Raw genomic sequence first — 23643 nt, 5'->3', positions numbered from 1 at the left:
CATATATTCTTCCTGATTGGTGTTTCAGGCTTCTTAGGGTATATTCCCAGCAGTGGGATCACTGGGTCAAATGGAAGTTCAATTTTTAATTTTTTGAGGTAGCACCATATTGTTTTCCATAGCGGCTGCACCAGTCTGCATTCCCACCAGCAGTGTATTAGAGTCCCCTTTTCGCCACACCCTCGCCAACACTTGTTGTTTGATGATTTGTTGATGGCGGCCATTCTGACAGGTGTGAGGTGATACCTCATTGTTGTTTTAATTTGCATCTCTCTGATGATTAGTGATGTTGAGCATTTCTTCATATGTCTCTTGGCCATTTGTATGTCCTGTTTGGAGAGGTGTCTATTCAGCTCCTCTGCCCATTTTTTAATTGGGTTCTTTGTCTTCCTTTTGTGGAGTTGTATGAGCACTCTATATATATTGGAAATTAACCCCTTATCTGATACATCATTGGCAATGATGTTCTCCCATACAGTGGGTTGCCTTTCCATTTTGATGATTGTTTCTATTGCTGTGCAGAAGCTTTTGAGTTTGATGTAGTCCCATGTGTTCATTTTCTCCTTTATTTCTGTTGCCTTAGGTGATGTATCAGTGAAAATTCTGCTGCTTATGATGTCCGAAATTTTGTTGCCTACATTTTCTTCTAGAATTTTTATGGATTCACGGGTCACATTTAAGTCTTTTATCCATTTTGAGTTTATTTTGGTGTATGGTGTAAGTTGATGATCTAGTTTCATTTTTTTGCATGTAGCTGTCCAATTTTCCCAACACCATTTATTAAAGAGGCTGTCTTTACTCCACTGTATGCTCTTGCCACCTTTGTCAAATATTAATTGAGCGTATTGCCTTGGGTCCATTTCTGGGTTTTCAGTTCTGTTCCACTGGTCTATATGCCTGTTCTTGTGCCAGTACCAGGCTGTTTTGGTTACAGTCGCTTTGTAGTATAACCTGATATCTGGTATTGTGATCCCACCTACTTTGTTCTTCTTTTTCAAGATTGCTGTGGCTATTCGGGGTCTTTTTTGGTTCCATATGAACTTTTGAAGTACTTTTTCTAGTTCTATGAAATATGTTGTTGGTATTTTGATGGGGATTGCATTGAATCTATAGATTGCTTTGGGTAGTATGGACATTTTAATGATGTTAATTCTTCCAATCCATGAACAGGGTATGTGCTTCCACTTTTTTATATCTTCCTCTATTTCTTTTTTCAATGACCTGTAGTTTTCTGCAAATAGGTCCTTTACTTCTTTGGTTAAGTTTATTCCTAGGTATCGTAATTTTTTTGGCGCAATGGTAAATGGGATTGTTTTTTCAGTTTCTCTTTCTGTGAGTTCATCATTGATGTACAAGAATGCCGTCGATTTCTTGACGTTAATTTTGTATCCTGCTACTTTGTCAAATTCATTTATTAAGTCTAATAGATTTTTGATGGAGTCTTTAGGGTTTTCTATGTACAATATCATGTCATCTGCAAATAATGACAGTTTCACTTCCTCCTTTCCAATTTGGATCCCTTTTATTTTTTCTTCCTGTCTGATTGCTGTGGCTAAGACTTCAAGTACAATGTTAAATAAGAGTGGCGAAAGTGGACATCCCTGTCTTGTTCCTGTTCTTAATGGAAATGTTTTTAGTTTCTGTCCATTGAGTATGATGTTGGCTGTAGGTCTTTCATATATGGCCTTTATTATGTCGAGATATGGTCCCTCTATTCCTACATTGCTGAGCGTTTTTATCAGAAATGGATGCTGAATTTTGTCAAATGCTTTTTCAGCATCTATTGATATGATCATGTGGTTTTTATTCTTCATTTTGTTTATGTGGTGTATCACGTTTATTGATTTGCGAATATTGTACCAGCCTTGCATCCCTGGAATGAATCCCACTTGGTCATGGTGAATAATTTTTTTTGATGTTTTCTGGATCCGATTTGCTAATATTTTGTTCAGGATTTTGGCGTCTATGTTCATCAGGGATATTGGCCTATAGTTTTCTTTCTTCGTAGTGTCTTTTTCTGGTTTTGGAATTAGAATTATGCTGGCCTCATAGAACGTGTTTGGAAGTCTTCCTTCTTCTTGAATTTTTTGAAATAGTTTGAGGAGAATGGGTGTTAGTTCTTTTTTGAATGTTCGGTAAAACTCCCCCGTGAAACCATCTGGGCCTGGGCTTTTGTTTGCTGGGAGAGTCTTGATTACCTCTTCAATTTCCTTAGTTGTTATTGGTCTGTTCAAGTTTTTTATCTCTTCCGGGAGTAGTTTTGGGAGACTGTGTGTTTCTAGAAATTTGTCCATTTCGCTTAGATTGTCGAATTTGTTGCCATATAGTTGTTCATAGTAGTTGTTAACGATCTTTTGTATTTCCGTGGTGTTGGTTGTTACTTCTCCTCTTTCATTTCTGATTTTGTGTATTCGAGTTCTCTCTCTTTGTTTCTTGGTGTGTCTAGCTAAGGGTCCATCAGTTTTGTTTATCTTTTCGAAAAACCAGCTCTTTGTTTCATTGACCCTTTGAATTGTTTTTTTGGTCTCTATGTCATTTATTTCTGCTCTGATCTTTACTATTTCCTTCCTTCTACTTGCTCTGGGGTTTTCTTTTTGTTTGCTTTCTAATTCTTTAAGTTGTGAGGTTAGACAGTCAATTAGAAATTTTTCTTGTTTTTTGAGGTAGGACTGTAGTGCTATGAACTTTCCTCTCAGAACTGCTTTCGCTGCATCCCATAGATTTTGTGTTGTTGTGTGTTGATTGTCATTGGTTTCCAGGAAGTTTTTAATTTCTTCCTTGATCTCCTGGGTGACCCATTCATTGTTTAATAACATGCTATTTAGCCTCCATGTGTTGAAATGTCTTTGCATGTTCTTGTTGCAATTGATTTCTAGTTTCATGCCATTGTGATCTGAGAAGATGCTTGATATGATTTCAATCTTCTTGAACTTGTAGAGATTTAGTTTGTGTCCTATCATGTGGTCTATCTTTGAGAATGTCCCATGTGCACTTGAGAAGAATGTGTATTCTGTAGTTTTGGGGTGTCATTCTCTGTAGATATCTATTAAATCCATTTGGTCTAGTGCTTCATTTAGAGTCTCTGTTTCCTTGCTAATTTTTTGCCTAGAGGATCTATCCAGTGCTGTCAACGGGGTGTTGAAGTCCCCTGCTATGATTGTGTTGTTGTCGATTTCTCCTTGGAAGTCCTCCAGAAGATTTTTAATATATTTTGGTGCTCCTCTATTGGGTGCATATATGTTTATCAAGGTTATATCTTCCTGTTGGATAGATCCTTTCAATATTATGTAGTGGCCATCTTTGTCTCTAGTTATGGTCTTCATTTTGAAATCTATTTTATCAGATATGAGAATTGCTACCCCAACTTTTTTTTGCTTTCCATTTGCTTGGAAAATTTTTTTCCATCCCTTCACTTTCAACCTATGTGAGTCTTTTGTTGAGAGGGGGGTCTCTTGTAAACAACATATAGATGAGTCATGCTTTCTTATCCAATCAGCTACTCTGTGTCTCTTTATGGGAGCATTCAATCCATTTACGTTTAAGGTGATTATTGATATGTACTTATTTATTGCCATTTTTGTTTAGTGTGTGAACCACAAGTCTTTTGACCACAATTCTTTATTAGAGCTGACGATAGCACATGGATATAGTAAGGGAATACCAATTGACAAGGAGATGCTGTCAGGAATTTTACATATATTTATAAATATCATTAACAGGCCAGTCTTAACCGAAATTAAAGCTAAATAATTAGACAGGGTATACAGTCAGGTGACTCAGTGCAAGATTAAGGAATCAGACTTCAAAGGAAGGTGAGTTCTGTCTGTTGCCTAAGAAAGATGCACGTGTGTGAATGGAGCTGGACATTCCTCAGAGCTGGAAGATTAGAAAGGAAAGGTCAGAAGCAAGACTCTCCAGAAGTCGTTAGGAAATTAAACAGAAAAATGGTCAATACCTGTCATCTAAACAAAAGAATTTGAGAAAGCCTGGGCTTAAGTCAGATACTCTTTCCTTTTGAAGGGTAGTCCTAAGGCTTGTCTCTCTGATGAAACGGAACTATCTTCTTTATTTCTCTCAGCGCCCTCCGATCTTCGCTTTCCCCTGGGAAAGGTTTTTCCTTTAGTGATCTTAGAGGAATGATCTCTGAGGAAGAATTTCAGGCACTCTGACATCTGAGTGTGGGAGCTATTTGGTGCCAAGAAATCATTTTATGATGCCTCAGATTACACAATAATGGCTTCCTTATTTCTTCAGCAGAAAAAAAAAATGGAAATATATCCTTTATTTAACTATATTCTCCTACTAATGAAGCCTGATATATAGAATGTAAATAATTAAATTTGTAAGTATACAAGTAATTATAATAAAATGCTGATTTTTTATAAATTATTTCATTAAACACAAAGAATTTACTGACAAATATCCTTAAAATGTCTAAATATTTATTTCTCCAGGATATGTTCTTTTATATTAAAATATACGTCAATTAACACTTGAATTATCTCTTTTAATAAAAATATCAAATCTGAAGGATAAATCCATTAGTATATGTTAAAAATGTACAAATCCTGAAAACATAATTTTATAAAACTGCAAGTCTGCTAAATAGAGAATGCATCCATATTTTAGTAAATCATTTCATTAATTTTATATATTAATTATATGATAAATTAATTTAAAATTGATATTCTTATAGCCACTCTCTCAAGTACTCAAAAGCTAAAATAAACATAACTGCTTGCTATCATAAGAGATAGTGTATGGGCAAAAATCACAAAGATCTAAAGGAGATTCTACTTTTATTAATGCATTGTTTATGTTCTAAAATGAGTAGATAAATGTAGAGAAAATTTAGTTTACTAAAAAAGAATTTAACATTTACATATTATGTATATCAATGCTATGGCAGTATGTAGACATTTTAAATTAGATATACCCTTGAAAATACCATGTAAATTATTAATTAAAATAAGAAAGTAAATATTATGCTGAAATACGAAAAACATCAAGAAATTATTCAATGTCTTTGCTTGACTACTAGAAATATTATTATGAAATTAGAGTCATCAATATTGAAATAAAGGAATAGAACAATAAACCATTTTGAGATCAGATATGGCCAATGCATAACATCACTGAAAAACTGCTGTTTTAGATTTCTCCCTTCAATTAATGCTGTGAATAAATGGGATATAAAATAATGAGTCATTAAGTATAACAAAATGTCAAATTTACAGTCGTTAAAAATAATGTCATTCGCAGAAAGATACAGAATTTGAGAGGGGCTTAAGAAACAGTAGTTAGAAGGGTTAGAGACAGGTACATTGATCTGCTTTAGGATTAAGTGTGCAGGTGACCGTGAAAACAGTGGACATAGGGAAGAACTGACAACTTTTTGAGAAGGTGAGTCACACAGCAGAATTGGAAGAGATCAAACATTTCATCAAATTATTACATTGTAATATAACATTTTTTTATTTTGTATTGCTCTGTCTATTCTAATATATCGTGAGCTCCTGAAGAGCAGGGATAATTGTAGTCTTTCTAAGAGCACAGAATAGAAAACATATGTTTTAATTTTTGTCATCTTTGATAAGGTGGTTTTATGGAAGTCCTTACCACATTAATCATAATTGTTTTAAATTCCTAGTCTGATAATTGCAAAATGTCTGCCATATCTGAGTCAGATTTGGTTTTCTCTGTCTCTTCTAACTGTGTTTTTTGTCTTTTAGTATACCTTATTCTTTTATATTTATAGGAAGATATCATGTGCTGGATAAAAGTAACTGAAATAAATAGGCCTTTAGTATGAGAGTATTTTTATCTGTCTAGGAGTCAGGCCATGTTTATTGTTTGTCCTGGCTGTAGGTGTTAGACTAAAATTTCTTCTGATATCCTTGTTATTGTCTCCCTTATATTCATTGGGTTTCATTAGAAACTTCTTAAAAATAGAACTGAGGTGTGCAATTCTTTTGGTTGTAACTCCATGTTATTACTGGTGTGGGTAAGAAAAGATTGTTTCCATGATGTGGGGAATATACAGCTTTCAGCCTGTACCTCAGCCTGGGCTGTGACCTTCTAGGGGTACTTCTCAGCCCTCAACAGGGAAGCTTCAAGGGGCTGAAATTGAGTGTTTCCTTGCTGCCAGATTAATTAGGCTCCAGGAAAATTATTTCCCTGGAGGTCAGGCCTTGTTAAGAACAGAATGCTCTAGAATATTTCAAATGGCTATTCTCTCCCCTGTTGGAAGCACAAAGTCGATTTTTCTCCTGTCTGCACTGTGAGAACCTGCTGGAACGGCTGGAGGTAAAACTTATGAAAGTATGGGAAAACCCTCAGACTGAGCACCACCTGGAGTTTTTAACTCTCAAGCATGTCCACACTGTTCCGCCAGCATTTTATCAATTAGAGTTTGTTTTCCTACCCTGGTACTTGCTCCAGCAGCGGTTTCTGTTCCCGAGTTTCTGCTCTGGTAATTCTCTGTATCTGCCTGACTCTTTCTCCAGTTTATGGGGAGCAATTTGCCATGTAACCTCAATTCTATGACAGATCTTAGGAGAGTTGTTGATTTTCAATTTGCTCAGCTTTTTTATGTTTTGGAAGAAAGGAGTGGTGACTTCTAAGCTCCTTACACGCCGGCCCAAAAAACCAGGAGAATTGTGATTGTTTTAAGAACAAAAGTACCTATAAATGTACTTAACAAGAAAAATAGATGAATATTTCTTTATTCACTGCATGCAATGTGTCTTTTAAAACACTGATTTTTAAATTTTAATTAGCCTTCTCAGGTATCTCACCTTGAATGATTGTTATATATTTTAGAGTTACTAGAGGTCTTCATAGAATTGCTTAAAAGACATCAATTTAGCTGACAATCAATTCACTAGCATGTAGAAAATAAAAAATTATAAATTATCTTGCACACAATATTATACCAGATGATACAATGTCACATATAATCTGTGTTAAACGACATTAAAATGTATTAAATTATTGGGAATATGCAGCTGTTGGATTTCTGATTATAACTTGAAACAATATAAACCATTAAGCTTTTTATCAAAATAATTGGTAGCAATTATCTTCACATTAAGTCTGTTTAAGTTAACCTAAACTCTCCTATGACATTTTTTTCTAAAAATAATTCTCTAGAAAGATACCACATTTCTCTCTATATTCTTTCTATTTAGTCTATTTTAAAACCTCTCACTAATTACATTGTCTTATAAAAATGTTAACTAAGCAGCATGTTTATGAGATTAGAGAAAATTATTATGACTACAATTATTCTTGGATTGATAATGAAAAGTAACTTGAGAAGTGAACTCCTGGCGGATAGGGGGATGGCAATCTATTTTTTTTCTTTATTTCTGAGAATTAATTTTTGGTAGAAAATGTTAAAGACCTGAGTTCTCAGGTTTTCTTAATGTTTAGAGTTGTGATCATCTTTGACAAGCTTATAATTAGTGTGGATTATTCTTTTTTAGCAGATCCAATTGCAAAAGTGAATCAAAATGTTACAATATTTACATTATTCTGAAATCCAAATGCTCAGTAAAGGAATTTAATGACAGAACGCAACTTATGTAATGTCCTAGACTTGCAAAATTCAAGATAAATGATCTTCCTCTTTTTAACTTGATCAGCGCTGCTAATTTTTTCCCCTCAGTAAATGAATGTTTACTAAACAAGATTGATCCTTACATTAAATGATTATTGTCAATGGATCATGCTTAATGAATTTTGCAAATGATAGCAGTCAATAAAAGTGTTAATTGAATTATTTAAAATAAAACACAGATCTTTATGTAGTGCAGAAGCTGTATTTATAATAAACAAAGAGGGGGGGGAAAGAAAAGCTATATTTTGAATGAGAAAAAAAATGTTCTGAATTCTGCAGCTATACAGTCTATTTGCAGTATCTGTTTTTTAAATGTCATCTTCAAAATAGACCCCAAAAAGCAAGCCACAGGATAGCCAGATAAACTATTTGATTTGATGTTTGGTTCTGGTATTTGTTGTCTCATGATATAAGGTCATTCATGTTGTTAATAAATATTTACAAGTATTTACTATGTTCAAAATGCCATGATATATTATATTAAATAATTAAAGCTTATTGCCTCTCTACAGGAAGTAAATAAGCAAATGTGTTATACTTAGGTAAACGTATAATAATTTCTTTTTAGAAAAAAAGTGTTTTGTTGCTTTTGACATTTATTCATATTTGAGTTCAAGTTAATGATATTTTAGACCAGTCAAAACAATCCTTTAGACACATTTTAGCAAAGTAATTGGAAATCTATGAACATGCACTGTTTTTACATTCAAATTAGAGAAAAGAGGACAAATTCAAATATAAATACTTGAATGCACAAAAAACAACAGCAATGCTTCTTTTAAGGCAAAATCTGATGCTTTGCCTTAGCATATTTTGAGCATATATTGTGTGCAGAGCACTATGCTAGATCCTCAAAATAATGTGAAAATGCATTTGTTTCATTTCTCTCCCCAAAACAGCTTTCAGCTGCAAGGAAGACACAAATATGTATAAGATAATAAGGAAGTGGGCAATGAGTTCAAAGTGCAGGAAACTGTGTATTGAGAGAAATAAAGACGTTAACATAAGACAATTGGCAGAACTTGAATTATGTAGTCATTAGAAGAGCTTTCTCAAGGGACAGAGATTATGGCTTTCTCCCAAAGGTTAGACCGGTATCTGTAAAACTGCTAAATCTTTATTTGCACTTCATATTGGAAGCCTACCCTGAGGAATTGCTCAGTATTGCTAATGAGAATGTTAAATATGCAATAGCCTTAGCAAAAAAGGCTCATTCTGTTTCTCATGACTAGTTTCACCATAAACAGCAGGGATGTGTGTTCTGAGCATTCTAAACAGCATACTAACTTAATATTTTCTAATCCAGGGATGTGATGGTTTTGGAGGAGGAAGAAAGGTGCAAATTTGAATAAAAACACATTTCATCAATGCAAAAAAAAAAAGTTATCTGTATTAAATAAATATCATTTACAATCGGAAAATATAGTTTACTATTTTCAGAAGTAGAATGTAGAAAATAACAACTTGTCTTACATTTTATTTCACATATTTTGCATAATCTAAATGTCTTACAGTGGTGGTTGTTCTTGGCAAATGAAGTAGAGTAGAATTATGACTGCCCTATAGAGCTATGTAGATATTATGGGTAATGGCTATCCACCTCTCATCTTTATATATCTGTTGCTTCTTTAAATATGGTGGTGGTGGAAAATGTATATATTTGGTAGAACCGAAGAATATTCTCGTTGTGATATATTGCCTCAGAGGAGAATAGCCTTAACATGTTGAATTTCAGTTAAATGGAAAGATGTCTGGGCCTTAATTTCCAAATTTATAACATGAGGGTGTAGATGAGTTGAATGTTATGTCATACCTAACATGGCATTGTTAATTCATTAAAGAGTTGGAAATAAAATGTTAAATGCCCACGTTGATAGACTGGTGTTCTTTCCTCTATGCCATACCATCTATTTATTTTTAAGATAAATGTCTCTATGTAGTATTGGTAGAGGTGTGGGCAGAAGATATTATTGAACTACTTTACAAAATAAGAGCATGGTCTGGATTGCAAAGTTTATTCCATAGCCATTCCCACTATTTCCATCCCCCACCAAAGTGGTACATTTGTTACAATTGATGAAAACAATATTCTTACCAAAAATTATTGTTTACATTTGGGTTCACTATTGGTCTTTTACATTTTATGAGATTTGACAAGTGAATACTAACATGTATCCACAATTATAGTATCATGCAGAGTATTTTCACTGTCCTAAATTTTTTCTGTAATGCACCTAGTCATTCCTCCCTCTCCTCTAACTTCTGGCCATCACTGATCTTTTTACTGTCTCCTTAGTTCTGTTTTTTGTGTGTGTGTTTTTCACCCCCAGAATTTCTTATACTTAGAATAATACAATATTTAGCCTTTTCAAATTAGATTATTTCACTTAGTAATAAGTATTTAACTTTATTCTATCTTTTTATGGCTTGAGAGCTCATTTCTTTTTTAGTGCTCAGTAATATTCCACTCCCTGCACTATTCATTCACTTACTGAAGGACATCTTGGGTGCTTCCAGGTTATGCATAAAGCTGCTAAAAGCATCTGTGTGCAGGTTTTAGTGCATTCATAAGTTTTCAATTCACCTGGGTAAACAGTAGGGAATGGGAAACTGCTGGGTTGTTTGATAAAAGTATGTTTAGCTCTTGAAGAAAATGCTAAAGTTTCTTAAGGAGAACTATATAATCTGTATTTATAGCAATTGCCAACACTGTAATCCATCAATTATTTGTGTAGCTATATGTTTCACGTGTGACCAAACTCCACCCTTTCGTCCCTCCTTTCCCTATCCCTCCTCTCTTCTCTGCTTCTCTCCAATAAGCTTTAGAAGAACAAGGATTATAGTATCATAGCCTATATGATAAAAACATCAGGTTTACCTCTACTCTTCACATTGATACCACATTAATAGATTCTAAATAAATATTTGTCAAATGAACAAGAAAATGGATTAGACCACAAATATTTTGGTGTAAATTACATAACAAACTTGCAATACAAAGGCTATTGAATTCAATGCCATATACCTAAATATACAATGAATTTCTTTCTACAATAATAAAGTGATTTAAAATAAAACTTGAGTCATAAACTACCATTAAATTAATTATCATTTGCGAAAGAAACATTATTTGCCAGACTGTGTTTTGAATGTATCACTTCATTTAATGTTTAAAACAAACTCACATAAGAATCATTATTATTCTTATTGCACAGATGAGGAAACACATTTGAGAGGTTGAAACACTTATCAATGGCTTGTAAATGGTAGACTGATGTTGTCCAGTGAATCCAAATTCTAGACCCATAAACACTAGGTCACAAAGGTTTTATCCTGCATTCATCTGCAATTCTGGATCTTCCCACTCTTAGCTAAGCTCAAATTTATTTTAAAAAACAGTCTATACTTTAAAGGATTTAATTCACATAATTCCTACAAAAATTAGTTTTCATTTTCAAACCAAAATTTCTTATTTCACATGATTCTCACATTATAGCAAATGGACCTGTGCATTTTACTTCTGCCAGTTTATTCTATAAATAATTAAGTGTAGCTAGGGAGCAGGAAGAAATATGATAACCCATATCTACTGCATTTCTTTGATGATTAAAACCAAGCTCTCTGTTTCCCTGCTTTTTCAGGCATTGCCACTAAGAAACAGCAGGGCTTTAATGTTTCCCTTGTGGCTTAAGAGTCTTTTCTTTTTTATTCAAACTCAGTGCACCTGGTTTAGTATTTTTTTTTGCTGCTGTTCTTAATTAAAAAATAAATGAAACCGAGAAAAGAGTCGATCTATGGGGAAGAGTAAGACCTGTTGCTTGTCCCTCTCCATGCAGCTTAGTGGTACAGATGTTCAGCACAACATATTTCTCTTGCTGCATTTGATTTATTGTAGGTGTTATATGGTGTCCTTGTACCATAGTGCTTGATTTGTTTTTGTCTTACTTTGCATAACTGTTTTCATATCATTTACACCTGCATTTCCCAAGTAAGGAAGGATTGTGTGCATGTTCTCAGATTTTGATGATCGGCTTCAAAGCATTCTAACTGTAAGCCTACCTACTTTTATCTGAAGGGAGAAAGATTGCCAAAGTATATTATAGAATAGAAAATAGACTTAGTAGTGTTCAGAAGCCATCCTGTTTAATGTTTTAAAATAAAGATTTTTGTTTAAATTTTGAAATAATATGCAAGGTAAAGTATAAAATTATCAGTGTTTTGATATATTATTGGGGTGTGCCATGCACACAACTGTGGCTTTTTTGGTTGGTATAAAATAGCAGCCCAATGACAGAAAGAAACAAATAAATGATATTTACTAAGTAATAGGTTTTAATATAGGGATATATACAGGATGCTATGGATGTCAAAATTAAGGTACAGAGCCCAAGTTAATTTGATTAAATTGACTAAGAAAGAACTTCAATAAGGAAGCAAACCTGAATGACAAGTATAGCATGTATAACTGTGTATTGGTTGAAGTTATCCCACAGAGAATAGGTATGGAAAGTCCCAAGTTATTTGCAGGGAATGCAAATGGAAGGATGTGAAAAGTACATTATTAAAAAAAAAAAAACTTACTACACATATTTTTTAACACTTATCATGTGTATATTATTGAATTTGGATTAACAGAATTATTTGCGAAGAGTTTTAAGGAGTTAAAAAACAAATAAAAAGTAGCTCATACATGAATAGAAACAAGTAAAACAAATTAGAAAGCAGTATCTCACACAAAGTGTAGACAAATAAAGATTATATGGATTCAGAGAATGAGGACATTGTTCCCATTGCAGAATTAGGAAATGAACCATGAAATAAATGCCCTTTGTTATAAACAACTGTTGAACATTTTGTAACTGAGGAACAATACCCTAAATACCATAGGTATTTGGTGGGAAGAAAGCTTTAACTTTCTACTTCCCAGCTGTCAAAGGACAATGAGCAATCCCAAGTGTTCACATTGGTGAACCTATTATGTCTGCTACTTTTCTGTAGTCTTCCTCAAAGAGTAGATTAGTCTAGGCTGTTTGACTTCAGAGATGTTTTAGTTGCTCTTTCACTTGAACATTCTCAGGGCTCAATCAGATATTGGATTCTTGGACTGGTGATTCTTAGACAGTAGTCTGAGGGAAATCTTTGTGTTTTTTTGTTTTGTTTTTTTTTGAAAGAGAGAGGAAGGGAGAAGAAGAGACATTGATGAGAGAGTGAAACATCAGTCTGCTGCCTCCTGCATGCCCCTGACCTGGGATTGAGCCCACAACCCAGGCATGTGACCTGATGGGGAATTGAACTGGCAACATTTTGGTGTATGGGAAGACCCCCCCAACCAACTGGGCCACACGAGCCACGGTAAAAAATCTTTAACATACTTGATTTTAATGAGGGGAAAATTTGAAAACCACAATTTAGATGATGTTATTAGTATTAGGACTTTAGCAATTTAATAGTATTAGTCACACTGTTAATATGCACTTATTTTGATTACAAATTATTCTAATACATTGGCTGACAGAGTAGATTCTCAGTATTGTTGTGTTAACTTAAATAAATTAAATACAAGTTATTTGAATTTAAATTAAATACAGTGATATTTGCAACATGAATTGTGCCACAGTCAAGTCTATAACTTTAATTCAAACTATTTCTGCTTTTAAAGCTCAATATCAATAAGCATAGTTGAATAAGGTCATTTGCATCTCTTTTATTAGAATCAAAGATTAAAAATAGTTGACATATAATTGAATTTATTCATTGTGGAAAGTTGATAAAATGCAATCCACTTAAAATTTAGAGATATATCCTTTGAGACAACACGGAGGGACCTGAAGAGTATTATCCTAAGTGAAACAAGCCAAGCAGAGAAGACAAATATCACATAATCTCACTTATTTGTGGAGTATAATGAACATAGCAGTCTGAGGTACAGGGTAGACCCAGAGACATGGAAGTAAGGTACAGATTGACAGTCCCCAGAAGAAGGGATCTGGGGGGGTGGGGGGGTGGGAAGAGATAAACCACAGAACTTATATGCATGTATGCATAACCCATGGACATGGACAACAAAGCTGGGGAGGGGGTTGGGGGGAATAGAGATGAGGGTGTCAATGGGGAAAAAAGGGGAAACATCTATAATAAAATTGAAGTAATAAAAAAAATTTAGAGATACCCTATTTGTATCTTCTGTCAAAATATAATATGCTTATTACTATATGGATTGTTTTATTTCTAAGAACTTATCTGTACTTTTAGGGATTTATTTATTTATTTATTTATTTTAATATTTAAAAGTAAAAACAGTAGAAAAAAATTCAGGGCAAATTTATTACAAGGGGATGTTTAGTCCAATCCATCTATAAGTCCAAAATAAAAAATGTAATTTTTATTTTTTTGTCCAGGGCATTCACTTATTTAAATATCATTATTTTAGATATATTATTCATGTACATTGTTCTCAGTAATTTGTATATATAATGTATTTTAAATGTATAACTTACTTATCAAATTGTACCTTTCATTTAGTGATTAAAATTTGGTTCTCAAATTATGACCCCATCATACTCCACAGGCTTTTTAATAAATCACCTGTGATCTTCAATAGAAACAAAGTAATACAAAGATCTTGTCCCAACATTCTAGCCCAACATTTCTAACCAATTTGAGCTGACTAAATCAAAAGTTCTTGGGTTTCCAGCTCATCAGTAATATTACTTTCTCCTTTCAACCCAACGTGAAGCAGCCTTACATAGACAGCCTGAGACCACAAGCTCCCCGGGAATATTCTTTTCTAACTTGTGATATCACACACTGAGCTAGATACTTAAGGACTATTTTTGTTCTTAAAAAGCTGTAGACTACTAGGAATGAAAAACATGTCAAACAGGAATCACAATATGATAGATTTCATGAGAGCAAAGTAGTGACTACTAAAAAAGTTAAGGAATATACAAGGTGTTTGATGTTTAGTGACCACTAAGTAACTATGTAGCAGACATCGTACCAGCCCTGGCATTGGTGAAGAATGGAAGGATGATAGTTTGCTTTTGCTGCCTAGAGAAACTTTTAGTAAACTAGGAAAAACATATATATCAAGTTGATGTACAGTCATGCAGTTAACAAATCTTATTTTTAAATAAACTCTCTATATTTTGATTTTACATAAGAAATTCTAGACAAACAAAAAAATAATAAAATGTATATTACCCAAATGTATAGCACAAAAGTATCTTAATAGTACATATTTGATACCAAAGTATTCTTAACATTTCATCTCTGATCATTAATATAGATTTTTAAATTATTATTATGAGTGAATGATATCAATCTTCAGAATAGTATTTCCACCTTCAGGTTGACATCTACTTTATTTTACATCTCCCATCAAGTTAGATAACTGCATACAGAGTCTGCCAAGTATTCTTCATACGGCAGCAACACTTAATCAGTTAGTGTCCTAATCAGGAAAACAGAAACAAGTTCTAGTATTTATAATAGAGGGAAGTGGTTACAGAGGGGAAGGAAGAGCAGAGATCCATCCAGAGGATAGTGAAGTAAGCACAGATTAGCAACAGCATAACACCAACCACCCAAGGAAGCGTGGGAAGAAAAAGGGAAGAGGCAGTATTCATGGGAACAACTCATCTGCAAATGCGGGCTTGGAGCAGAGGAGCACAGGTGCTGCCTGAGACATCACCTGTGCTTACAGAGCAGAGTAAGGATTGGTTTCTCCCTTCCTCCACTCTTTACTGAGACACTAGTGCCCCACTAGTGGATGCCAGCTCATGCAGAAACCCAAGAAGTGCAGCCTGCAGAGTCAGTCAGGTCTCCTCCATCTCCAGGAAAAGCAGAGGAGGAGAAGGGAGAACAATGGATATGAGGCCGCAAAGGTCCAGGACAGACTCAAACAAATATTACAGACACCACCACCACTCAGTGATAGGAGTCTTCATATACTGCCTTACATGATTAGCATTGTGTCTGGAACTGGACAGGACCTTGTGTCTTGATATTTACTCTGGTTGAGGTTGCTGGGACAGTATTAGTTTCTATTGCTGCATGACACATTACTATAAATTTAGCAGGTTAAAACAACGTTCATTTATTCTGTAGGACAGCAGTCAGGCATGCTGTGGCTGACTTCTCAGGCTTCTCTGCTCAGGCTGTGATCCCTATGTCAGCTGGATTAAATTGTCCTGAGAGGCTGAGGAAAAACCTACTTTCAAGCTCACTGCTGTCATTGGTAGAATTCAGTTCAATGATTAGCGTTGGTTGGTTGTAGGTCTGAATTCCTCGCTGACTTAATGACTGTCACTGGGGGCTGCCCTCAACTACTAAAGGCCACTTGAATTTCTTGCTGTTTGGCTCCTTCTGTTTTTAAGCCAGCAACAGGGCTCAAATCCTTCTCATACTTCAAATCTCTGGCTTCCTCCTGTGTGAACAGCCAGAGAAAACTCTGGTTTTAAGGAGTGTTTGCAGTCTCCTTTTTTAAAAGTCAAATGTGCCACATAACATCACCTAACCTATCATGGGGTGAAAGCCATCATGTGTTATGCAAAGACTATACACTGATGGGTGGGAGGGAGAGGAGTAGAGGTTTAGGGTGGGCAGGAAATCTTGAGGGCCGTCTTAAAATTTATAATTCTGCCTTTCGCAGACATGATGGAAGTCAAATTTCACCTTATCATCCTCCCCCTCTTATCTAACCAAAAAGTTATGGGAGACGCATACTAACTAGACATGAACTATTGCTTATTGGTCTTATGACTGGATAGTGATTTGAAACTTGTGTCCTGAGTATTTTATGTAATAAAATGTATGTTGTAAAATTTTTAGAATTAGAAATGATGTAAATAATGTAAGAGTTTTCAAAAAAAGCAGAGATTATTTGAAGAGAACTTTAGATTAGTGAATCTTTCCTAATGAAACATAATCATTCCAATTAGCATAGATTGACAGTTTCATGTCCAGGAACCTGGGAAGAGTTTATTGCCTCTGAGAACTATAATTGATGGGGTAACTAAGCCTAGACATAGAAACTGAATTGCTTAGTTACTTTATCTTGGTTCCTTTGCCTAATGTTTCTTTTAGAATTCTACAAGGAACACCATGTTATAAATTTATTATAACAACCATCTAAACTGTTTCTTCTAATTGTCAAAATGGTGTTTCACTTTAAAGAGACAAATATCACCATGAGCAAATTCACAAAGAGCATCAAGCTACAAACGGGTAAATCCAGTGTTACATGGTCTGGCAAAATAGTACATATAAGAAGGTTGATATCATCAGTGTGTGACCTGTGGGTTGCATAACACCCTACCATAGCAGACCCTCCCCACACCCACATACACTTGGTCTAATATTCTGCTGTCGCTGACTTGAACATTTAACCATTTTCAACAAGGGAAATTCATATTGTCATTTGCACTGGAATCCACAAATTATGCAATTCTCTATATTGATAATAATATAGTTTGATAGTGTGGAAAATTTCAAACTGTCAATTATTTTAGTAAACTTTTTAAATCTGGCCCATCAGTTCTGAAGAAAGTAGCTTAAACCACACAATTTGATTGATATGACACTGATTGTGACCACTGGATTTTTTTTTTTTTTTTTTGCTATATTACATACTCATCATTTCAAGTAGAAAATTCAGTTAAAGTACAGCATTACATCTTCAACGAATGCTGTCAACAGAATGAAAAATACTAATCCACAGGGTTGTAAATTCATTTCAATAACAGATACTGTTTTGCTCAGATTGTAACACATTGTTGGTGATCATTAAATTTAATTGATAGTGATGTTTGTTAAGCAGGCTGTTAAAATAGAAGAAAGTTTTAACTTTAGTATAAAAAATAATCAACTATAGGGTAGAACTGTTTATAGCAAATGTTGGAAATGTAATAAGAGACAAAAATATAGCTAATTGATTGTGAGTGTGAGTTTTGAAGCCTCATTGTCTACATATGAATGCTGACTGCCATTTTCTAGCTCCATGAATACAGAGAAAAGGCTATGGTTAACACTGGTTTCATTTAAATCATACTTCTTAGGTAATTGAAATAATTTAAGTGTGATTCTGTCTTTTGAGAGCCTCATATTTCTAATTTTCTATTCTACATCTATATCTAGATAACTTATAAGCTTCTCAAATTTAAAGAGTTTAAACAGAAGTCTTGATCTACCTATAATTCCTAGCTGTTCTCACCACTGTTATTCAAATTAGTAGGTGGCAACACTGCTCAACTCATTGATAGCACTAAAAACCTAGGAATTATTTATTAAACTTAATTTTTCCCCTCAATCTAAACATCTAGTATATCAGCATATATCATAGGCTCTGCATTCCAAATATATCTCAAAAGTAACCTTTACTCACTATAGTCACCATTTTTGATCCAGGTCAATCTATTTTTATCTCTTGCCTGGACAACTGCTAGCTTCCAACTGGTATCCTAGCTTTCATTCTTTCCTCCACTCCATACTTCCTTAAGAGTCTATTATCTACATAGCATCAATGTAATCTTTTCATATTATGAATCAAACCATATCATTTTCTTATTCTGAATAATAAATATTATAAGGCCTTCCCATCACTGTCAGCATTTATTCCAAATTCAACAACAAACAAAAAAACAAGCAAATCATCCTACAAGATATTGTCTCTGGCCATATCTATGACCTCACTTCTATCCACTGATGACCTGCCCTTTTTCTCTTTATCCACACTGCCAATCTCACTGTTGCTCAAATATACAAAGCATATTCCTGCTTCAGGGCCTTTGTATTACCATTGTGTTTGCCTTAAATGTTCATTTCTCAGAAATTCAGATCAATTTAGATTCCTAATCAGAGAAAACTTTCCTGGCCACTTTCTCCCAAAGAGCCTTTCATGTTTTTACTTAGTATTTATCTTGTAAACTTGTGTCTTTAAAACACTTATTGCTAATTGTTATTAATTAATAATTCTGGATCCTATACTAAAGTACAAGCTATGTGATGGTAGAGACTGCCTACTTGGTTGACTAGTTTATTCCCAGCACTTAACATTGGTTGTGTGAAGACAGAGAGGGCTTCACAATGTCTATAGAAAAGTAGATGACCACATTCTACATATAGCTCTGATTTGAAAGATTTTATTAGCATTATTTTCCTCAAATATAGATTTAGAAGGAAAAAATTTATTTTTAAAAAGTTATAAAGTTTTGTAGAAGTAACTATAATCATCTTGGAACATATTAAGTTTTAATAAATATTAGTGAGTAAGTCACTATGCTATTCATGGTAAGCACTCAATACATATTTGACAGATCAATGATTAAGAGAATAAGAGAAGCACTGGTAAAATAAGTAAACTATATTGACCACAAAATTAAGAATAAAATATGCAAAATTTAAAGTTTAGTAAAGAAAAGAAAAGCTAAATCTTTGAAATATCAATATCTTTTAGTGTAATCAAGCAGTTTTGGAAAAGAAATGTCCAACAATTCAAGAGATGTTTTGTTTTGATTCAATTTTCTTGTAACAAACAATATTATCAGAAAGACCAGGGGAGGGATAGTAATATATTAGTTAGAGCAATACTAGTTGCTATAACAATAACCTCCAAATTTTATTTATATTTATTTTGTTAACCTCTAGATTCACATAATATAAATTTATTTTTTATTCACATGAACTGCAAGTGAGTGTTTCTGATTTCACATATTCTCCTTTATATAGAGATTTGGAGACCTGGGCTACTTTCTTCTTGTGGCTTCCCTTCTTTACAATGTGTCTTCAGGGGTCATCCATATAGGGAAGAGACTGGAGGTCACACATAGTAGATCTTTTGGATCAATTAGAAAATGGCATGTTTGCCTGGCCAGTGTGGCTCAGTGGTTGAGCATGGACCCATGCACCAAGAAGTAACCGGTTTGATTCCCAGTCAGGGCACATGCCCAGGCTGTGTACCAAATCCCCGGTGAAGGGCATGCAGGAGGCAGCCAATAGATGTTCTCTCTCTCTGATATTTCTATCTCTCTCTCCCTTTCCCTTCCTCTATCTTTAAAATAAATGAAGAAAAAAAATTTTTTTAAAGAAAATAGCATATTTCATGACCATTCACATTTTAATGGTTAGAAGTAAATTGCATGGTCACACACAAGAGTGACTGAGACATAGTCCAAGAAGAAGAAATAGAATTATTGAACATGTAGTAAGCTTTGCCATGCAGTTTGGGATTTAGCTGAGGAAAAATATAGAAGTTTGTCTAGCATAAATTGTGTTGCCACATATTTTTGTACAAGGATGGACAAAAGTGACATTCTTTTGAGTTAATAGAGCTACTGTAATAATCATAGCCTGCATGTCTTTCCCCCTACAAACCACTGTATACCTACTTTTGCTCACCCCATATGTAAATATAGGGGTTGGTAAAAGTACAGTTTTAGTTATGAGTATGAAAAACATAGAGTATATTCTCATGTTATTATTTATTAGTTATTTTATTATTTATTTGTATTATGTAAACCTACTTTTGCCCACCCCTGTATAATGCCAACACAATTATTTGAGTTGCTAATACTTGGTAATATAACAAGATATTTTTTATCAAGCTCAAAATTAAGAAAATAAATTAACCTTTGAAAGTTAAACTCTTAAGGACAGCTCATCATGGATGTGAGCCTAAGCATGCAACATAGGAAAGAGAAAGTATGACTGCTGGAATTACTCATCACCTGGAAGAATGACTGTATTAACATATACAATGACACAATAGTTGACACTGTTAAAGAACATATCAGAATCATAGAGACAAATGTTGGCAGTGTCAATGTAAAGTTGTGTAAAGGATAGTTTTAATCAGTGTACATAAGTATTCCAGATTATTCTATTTATTTTTAATCTGTTTTTTTTTCTTTATTGATTTTAGAGAGAGAAGAAGGGAGAGGGAGAGAGAAATAGAAACATCAATGAGAAAGAACATCAATTGGCCTCCTCCTGCACACCCCCCACTGGAGATTGGGCCTGCAACCTGGGCATGTGCCCTGACCGGGAATCAAACCAGCAACCTCTCGGTTTATGTGTCAATGCCCAACTAGTAAACCACATGAGCCAGGCCAGATTATTCTTATAACAATATTTTAGCCTGATATCATTAAGCATTCAAATCACCTAGTGTTACACGTTCTGGTCTGATGCACATCAAGGAAACCTGTGATTTTTGTGTGTAGCTGTGCTGACACAGAGAGAACTTGTTGATTATGAGGCCTTTGAAGATCCCTTAACCCCATGATAGGGATTTCTCTAGGTAATTAATAGCTTCTGATGATGATTCAGTGGAAAAATGCTGACCATGACATGTAAATATTTATGAGCCGTAAAACAGCTATGTTTTCACTGTAAGCTAATATATTGACATTCTGGTCTCTGTTCTAGTTTCCTGTGCATTTTCATTAATCTGTCCTCTTTCCAGGGCTTCTACTTACCCTGGACTGGAGAAAAGGACAAATCTCTTGGTCTTTCAAGTTTGGAATCATAATACATATAATTTTCTTGCTGTGTCTTCTATCACTTCTACCTTCACTTTTTACTTTTTCTATATGTTAAATGTTTTAACCAGTTATATAACATCAAGAATCCTATGACCTTCATAAATACTTTCAGATATGATCTGAACGTGAATACAGAATATTTAACTGTGAAACAAAAAAAGAAAAAGGATATCTAAAGCAAAATTTGCATTTTGTGCAAATTAGATACAATCTTGAACAAATACTAGAGCAGTGAAGCCAGATAACTGTTGAACATATCGTTAGAGTTAGAACATGAGAATGTATTTGTATTTTAAAATAAGATTTGAATTGTATTTTTCTAAACTTTAAATATTTCAAATAGTATACTAATTTCTAACTCTTCATTTAAAGGAGAATCCCCTGATCCTTTTGCACTTATTTATGCATGCATCAAAATTCTCTTTCCTGTAAGCTAAAAATAATTTTTTTATGTAGAAGTTATTTTATAAGTACATAGCAGAAATAAGCTAGTCACATCAAACTAAAACATATAAGGAACATTGCTTGTAAGTTCATACAAATTAAAATGCTTCAAACAAACATCATAAGAAAACGTGTTTAAATGATCTATTGTAAATAATGAATTTTATATTCTATTTCAAATAAATATGACATTTAGAGCAGAAAAGTTTTTAAATTGTTTTTAGTCCTCACCAAGGAGATATTTTTATTGATTTTGGAGAGAGAGAGAGAGAGAAACATAGATTGATTACTTCTCATATGCTCCCCGACCCGGAATTGAACCCATAACCTAAGTTTGTACCCAAGCAGGAATCAAACCTGCAATATTTTGATGCAGGGGACATGCTCCAACCAACTGAGCCACCCAGCCAGGGTTGAAAAGTTTATAATTTTTAATGAACCCATTAGATCTATATTAACTCCCATACAGTACAAATTTTTCACCAAATATAAAAATATATATATCCTCAAAGTAAATGTAAAGTAGTATTTCACTTAAAAGAGTTATGAACAAATTTAGCCATTCAATTGAGCATATCCAAAATTTGAAAGATTTATTTAATTTTCAAGTATAGGTTAAATTTACTATAGAGATTCTATTTTCAGACAAAATAAGGCAATGTTTTGAGCTATTTAATATAACTATGAAAATGCAAATAACCTCAAAATTAATTTTAAAGGTTCTCCCTCTGGAATAAAAAACTCTGAGCTTAACTGATGTAATTATTGTTTGCAGACCTGCTCCATTGGGCTTCTTTGTGAAATATGGAGAATTAGCTGTTTACCTCACCTCTCTCAAAGAACAGATGCCATTTCTACCCAAACATATACAGTGCTCACCTCTGAGACTTTAGTCAGTAGCTTTCCACCTCCAAGGGCTACAAGACTATGGACTATAATGAATACTTATTCGGTTGATCAAGGTAAGTAGATGAGAGAAAGATATGAAGGTGTTTGTATTTGAAAAAAGTTATATATTGAAACTTATTTTTTGACCTATTTCAATTTTTCTAAGATACAATGTATATTGAGAGTGTAAAACTGTCTTAGGCCCCTGGCCTGGGTGGCTCAAGTGGGCATCGTCCTGTGCACCAAGAGTTTGCCTGGTTCAATTCCAGTCAAGAGCACATGCCTGGGTTTTGGGCTCCATTCAGGGTTGGGGCATGCAGGAGGCATCCTATCAAAATTGTGCTCTCACATCGATATTTTTCTCTCTATTCCTCTCTCTCTAAGAATCAATAAACTATTAAAAAATTGTCTTAGAATTCTTGTTGGTTATGTACCATGTTTGAAGTTTTATTTTAAGAATATTGATGTACTTTGCTAATAAATGCTTTCTCTAAAAGAGTGAAAACAATCTTTATTAATAGTCTTAATCCTGAAATGTAAATTTGGGTAGATAACTAGACACCCCTAACCTCAGCTCATTTTGTTTTAACTGTCAGTAAAACTTATTTAAAACTATTTTTTTTACTATTTTCCTCATTGTCTTTACTTAATAATGTCCTTTAAAAATTATATGTAAATTTATATCCCTATCAAGTTATTGAAAAAACACTCAGATTTTTAAAGATCTGTTTTTTCTTTTTTGTGAAGTATTTTGATAACTTATATTTTTATATGTCATTATTTAATTTACTAAAAGCATGATGCCATATTTTAAACATATATTGTATGTTAAATTCTACATTCATTTCTCATGTAGTCAGTTACTCAAGACAATCAGAATAAGAATTATAGCCCTTAACAAGATATTCATTGTTTAAAGAAAATATTTTTTGAAGGCTCATATTATAGGCAGAAAGGTAGACTCCTTTGTGTGTCTTTTTTGTCTATATAAATTTCTGTTTTTTAAAAGAATTAATTTGAAATATAATATGATCGAAAATGCAGAATGGTGTACCTATTTAGAAAGCAAAATGATGTTTTCTAACATTCCTACCCCAACAGGTCAAATAGTAATAATCACTGATTCTATCAATGACAGAGTTGTAAATT

At 33.7% G+C, this 23643-nt stretch overlaps 1 protein-coding gene across 1 annotated transcript in view; it reads left to right on the top strand.

The window, feature by feature from the left end:
* Positions 1 to 23643, top strand: part of EYS (eyes shut homolog) — a 1629530-nt gene that overhangs the window by 871874 nt on the left and 734013 nt on the right. The window contains 1 exon segment of the mRNA XM_036248740.1: positions 22382 to 22568. Within this exon segment, the coding sequence (XP_036104633.1) occupies positions 22382 to 22568 (187 nt within the window).

Source organism: Molossus molossus, unplaced genomic scaffold (assembly GCF_014108415.1).
Source record: "Molossus molossus isolate mMolMol1 unplaced genomic scaffold, mMolMol1.p scaffold_m16_p_8, whole genome shotgun sequence".
In the NCBI taxonomy this organism is placed as follows: Eukaryota; Metazoa; Chordata; class Mammalia; order Chiroptera; family Molossidae; genus Molossus; species Molossus molossus.
This window is presented reverse-complemented; position numbering and strand designations above follow the sequence as displayed.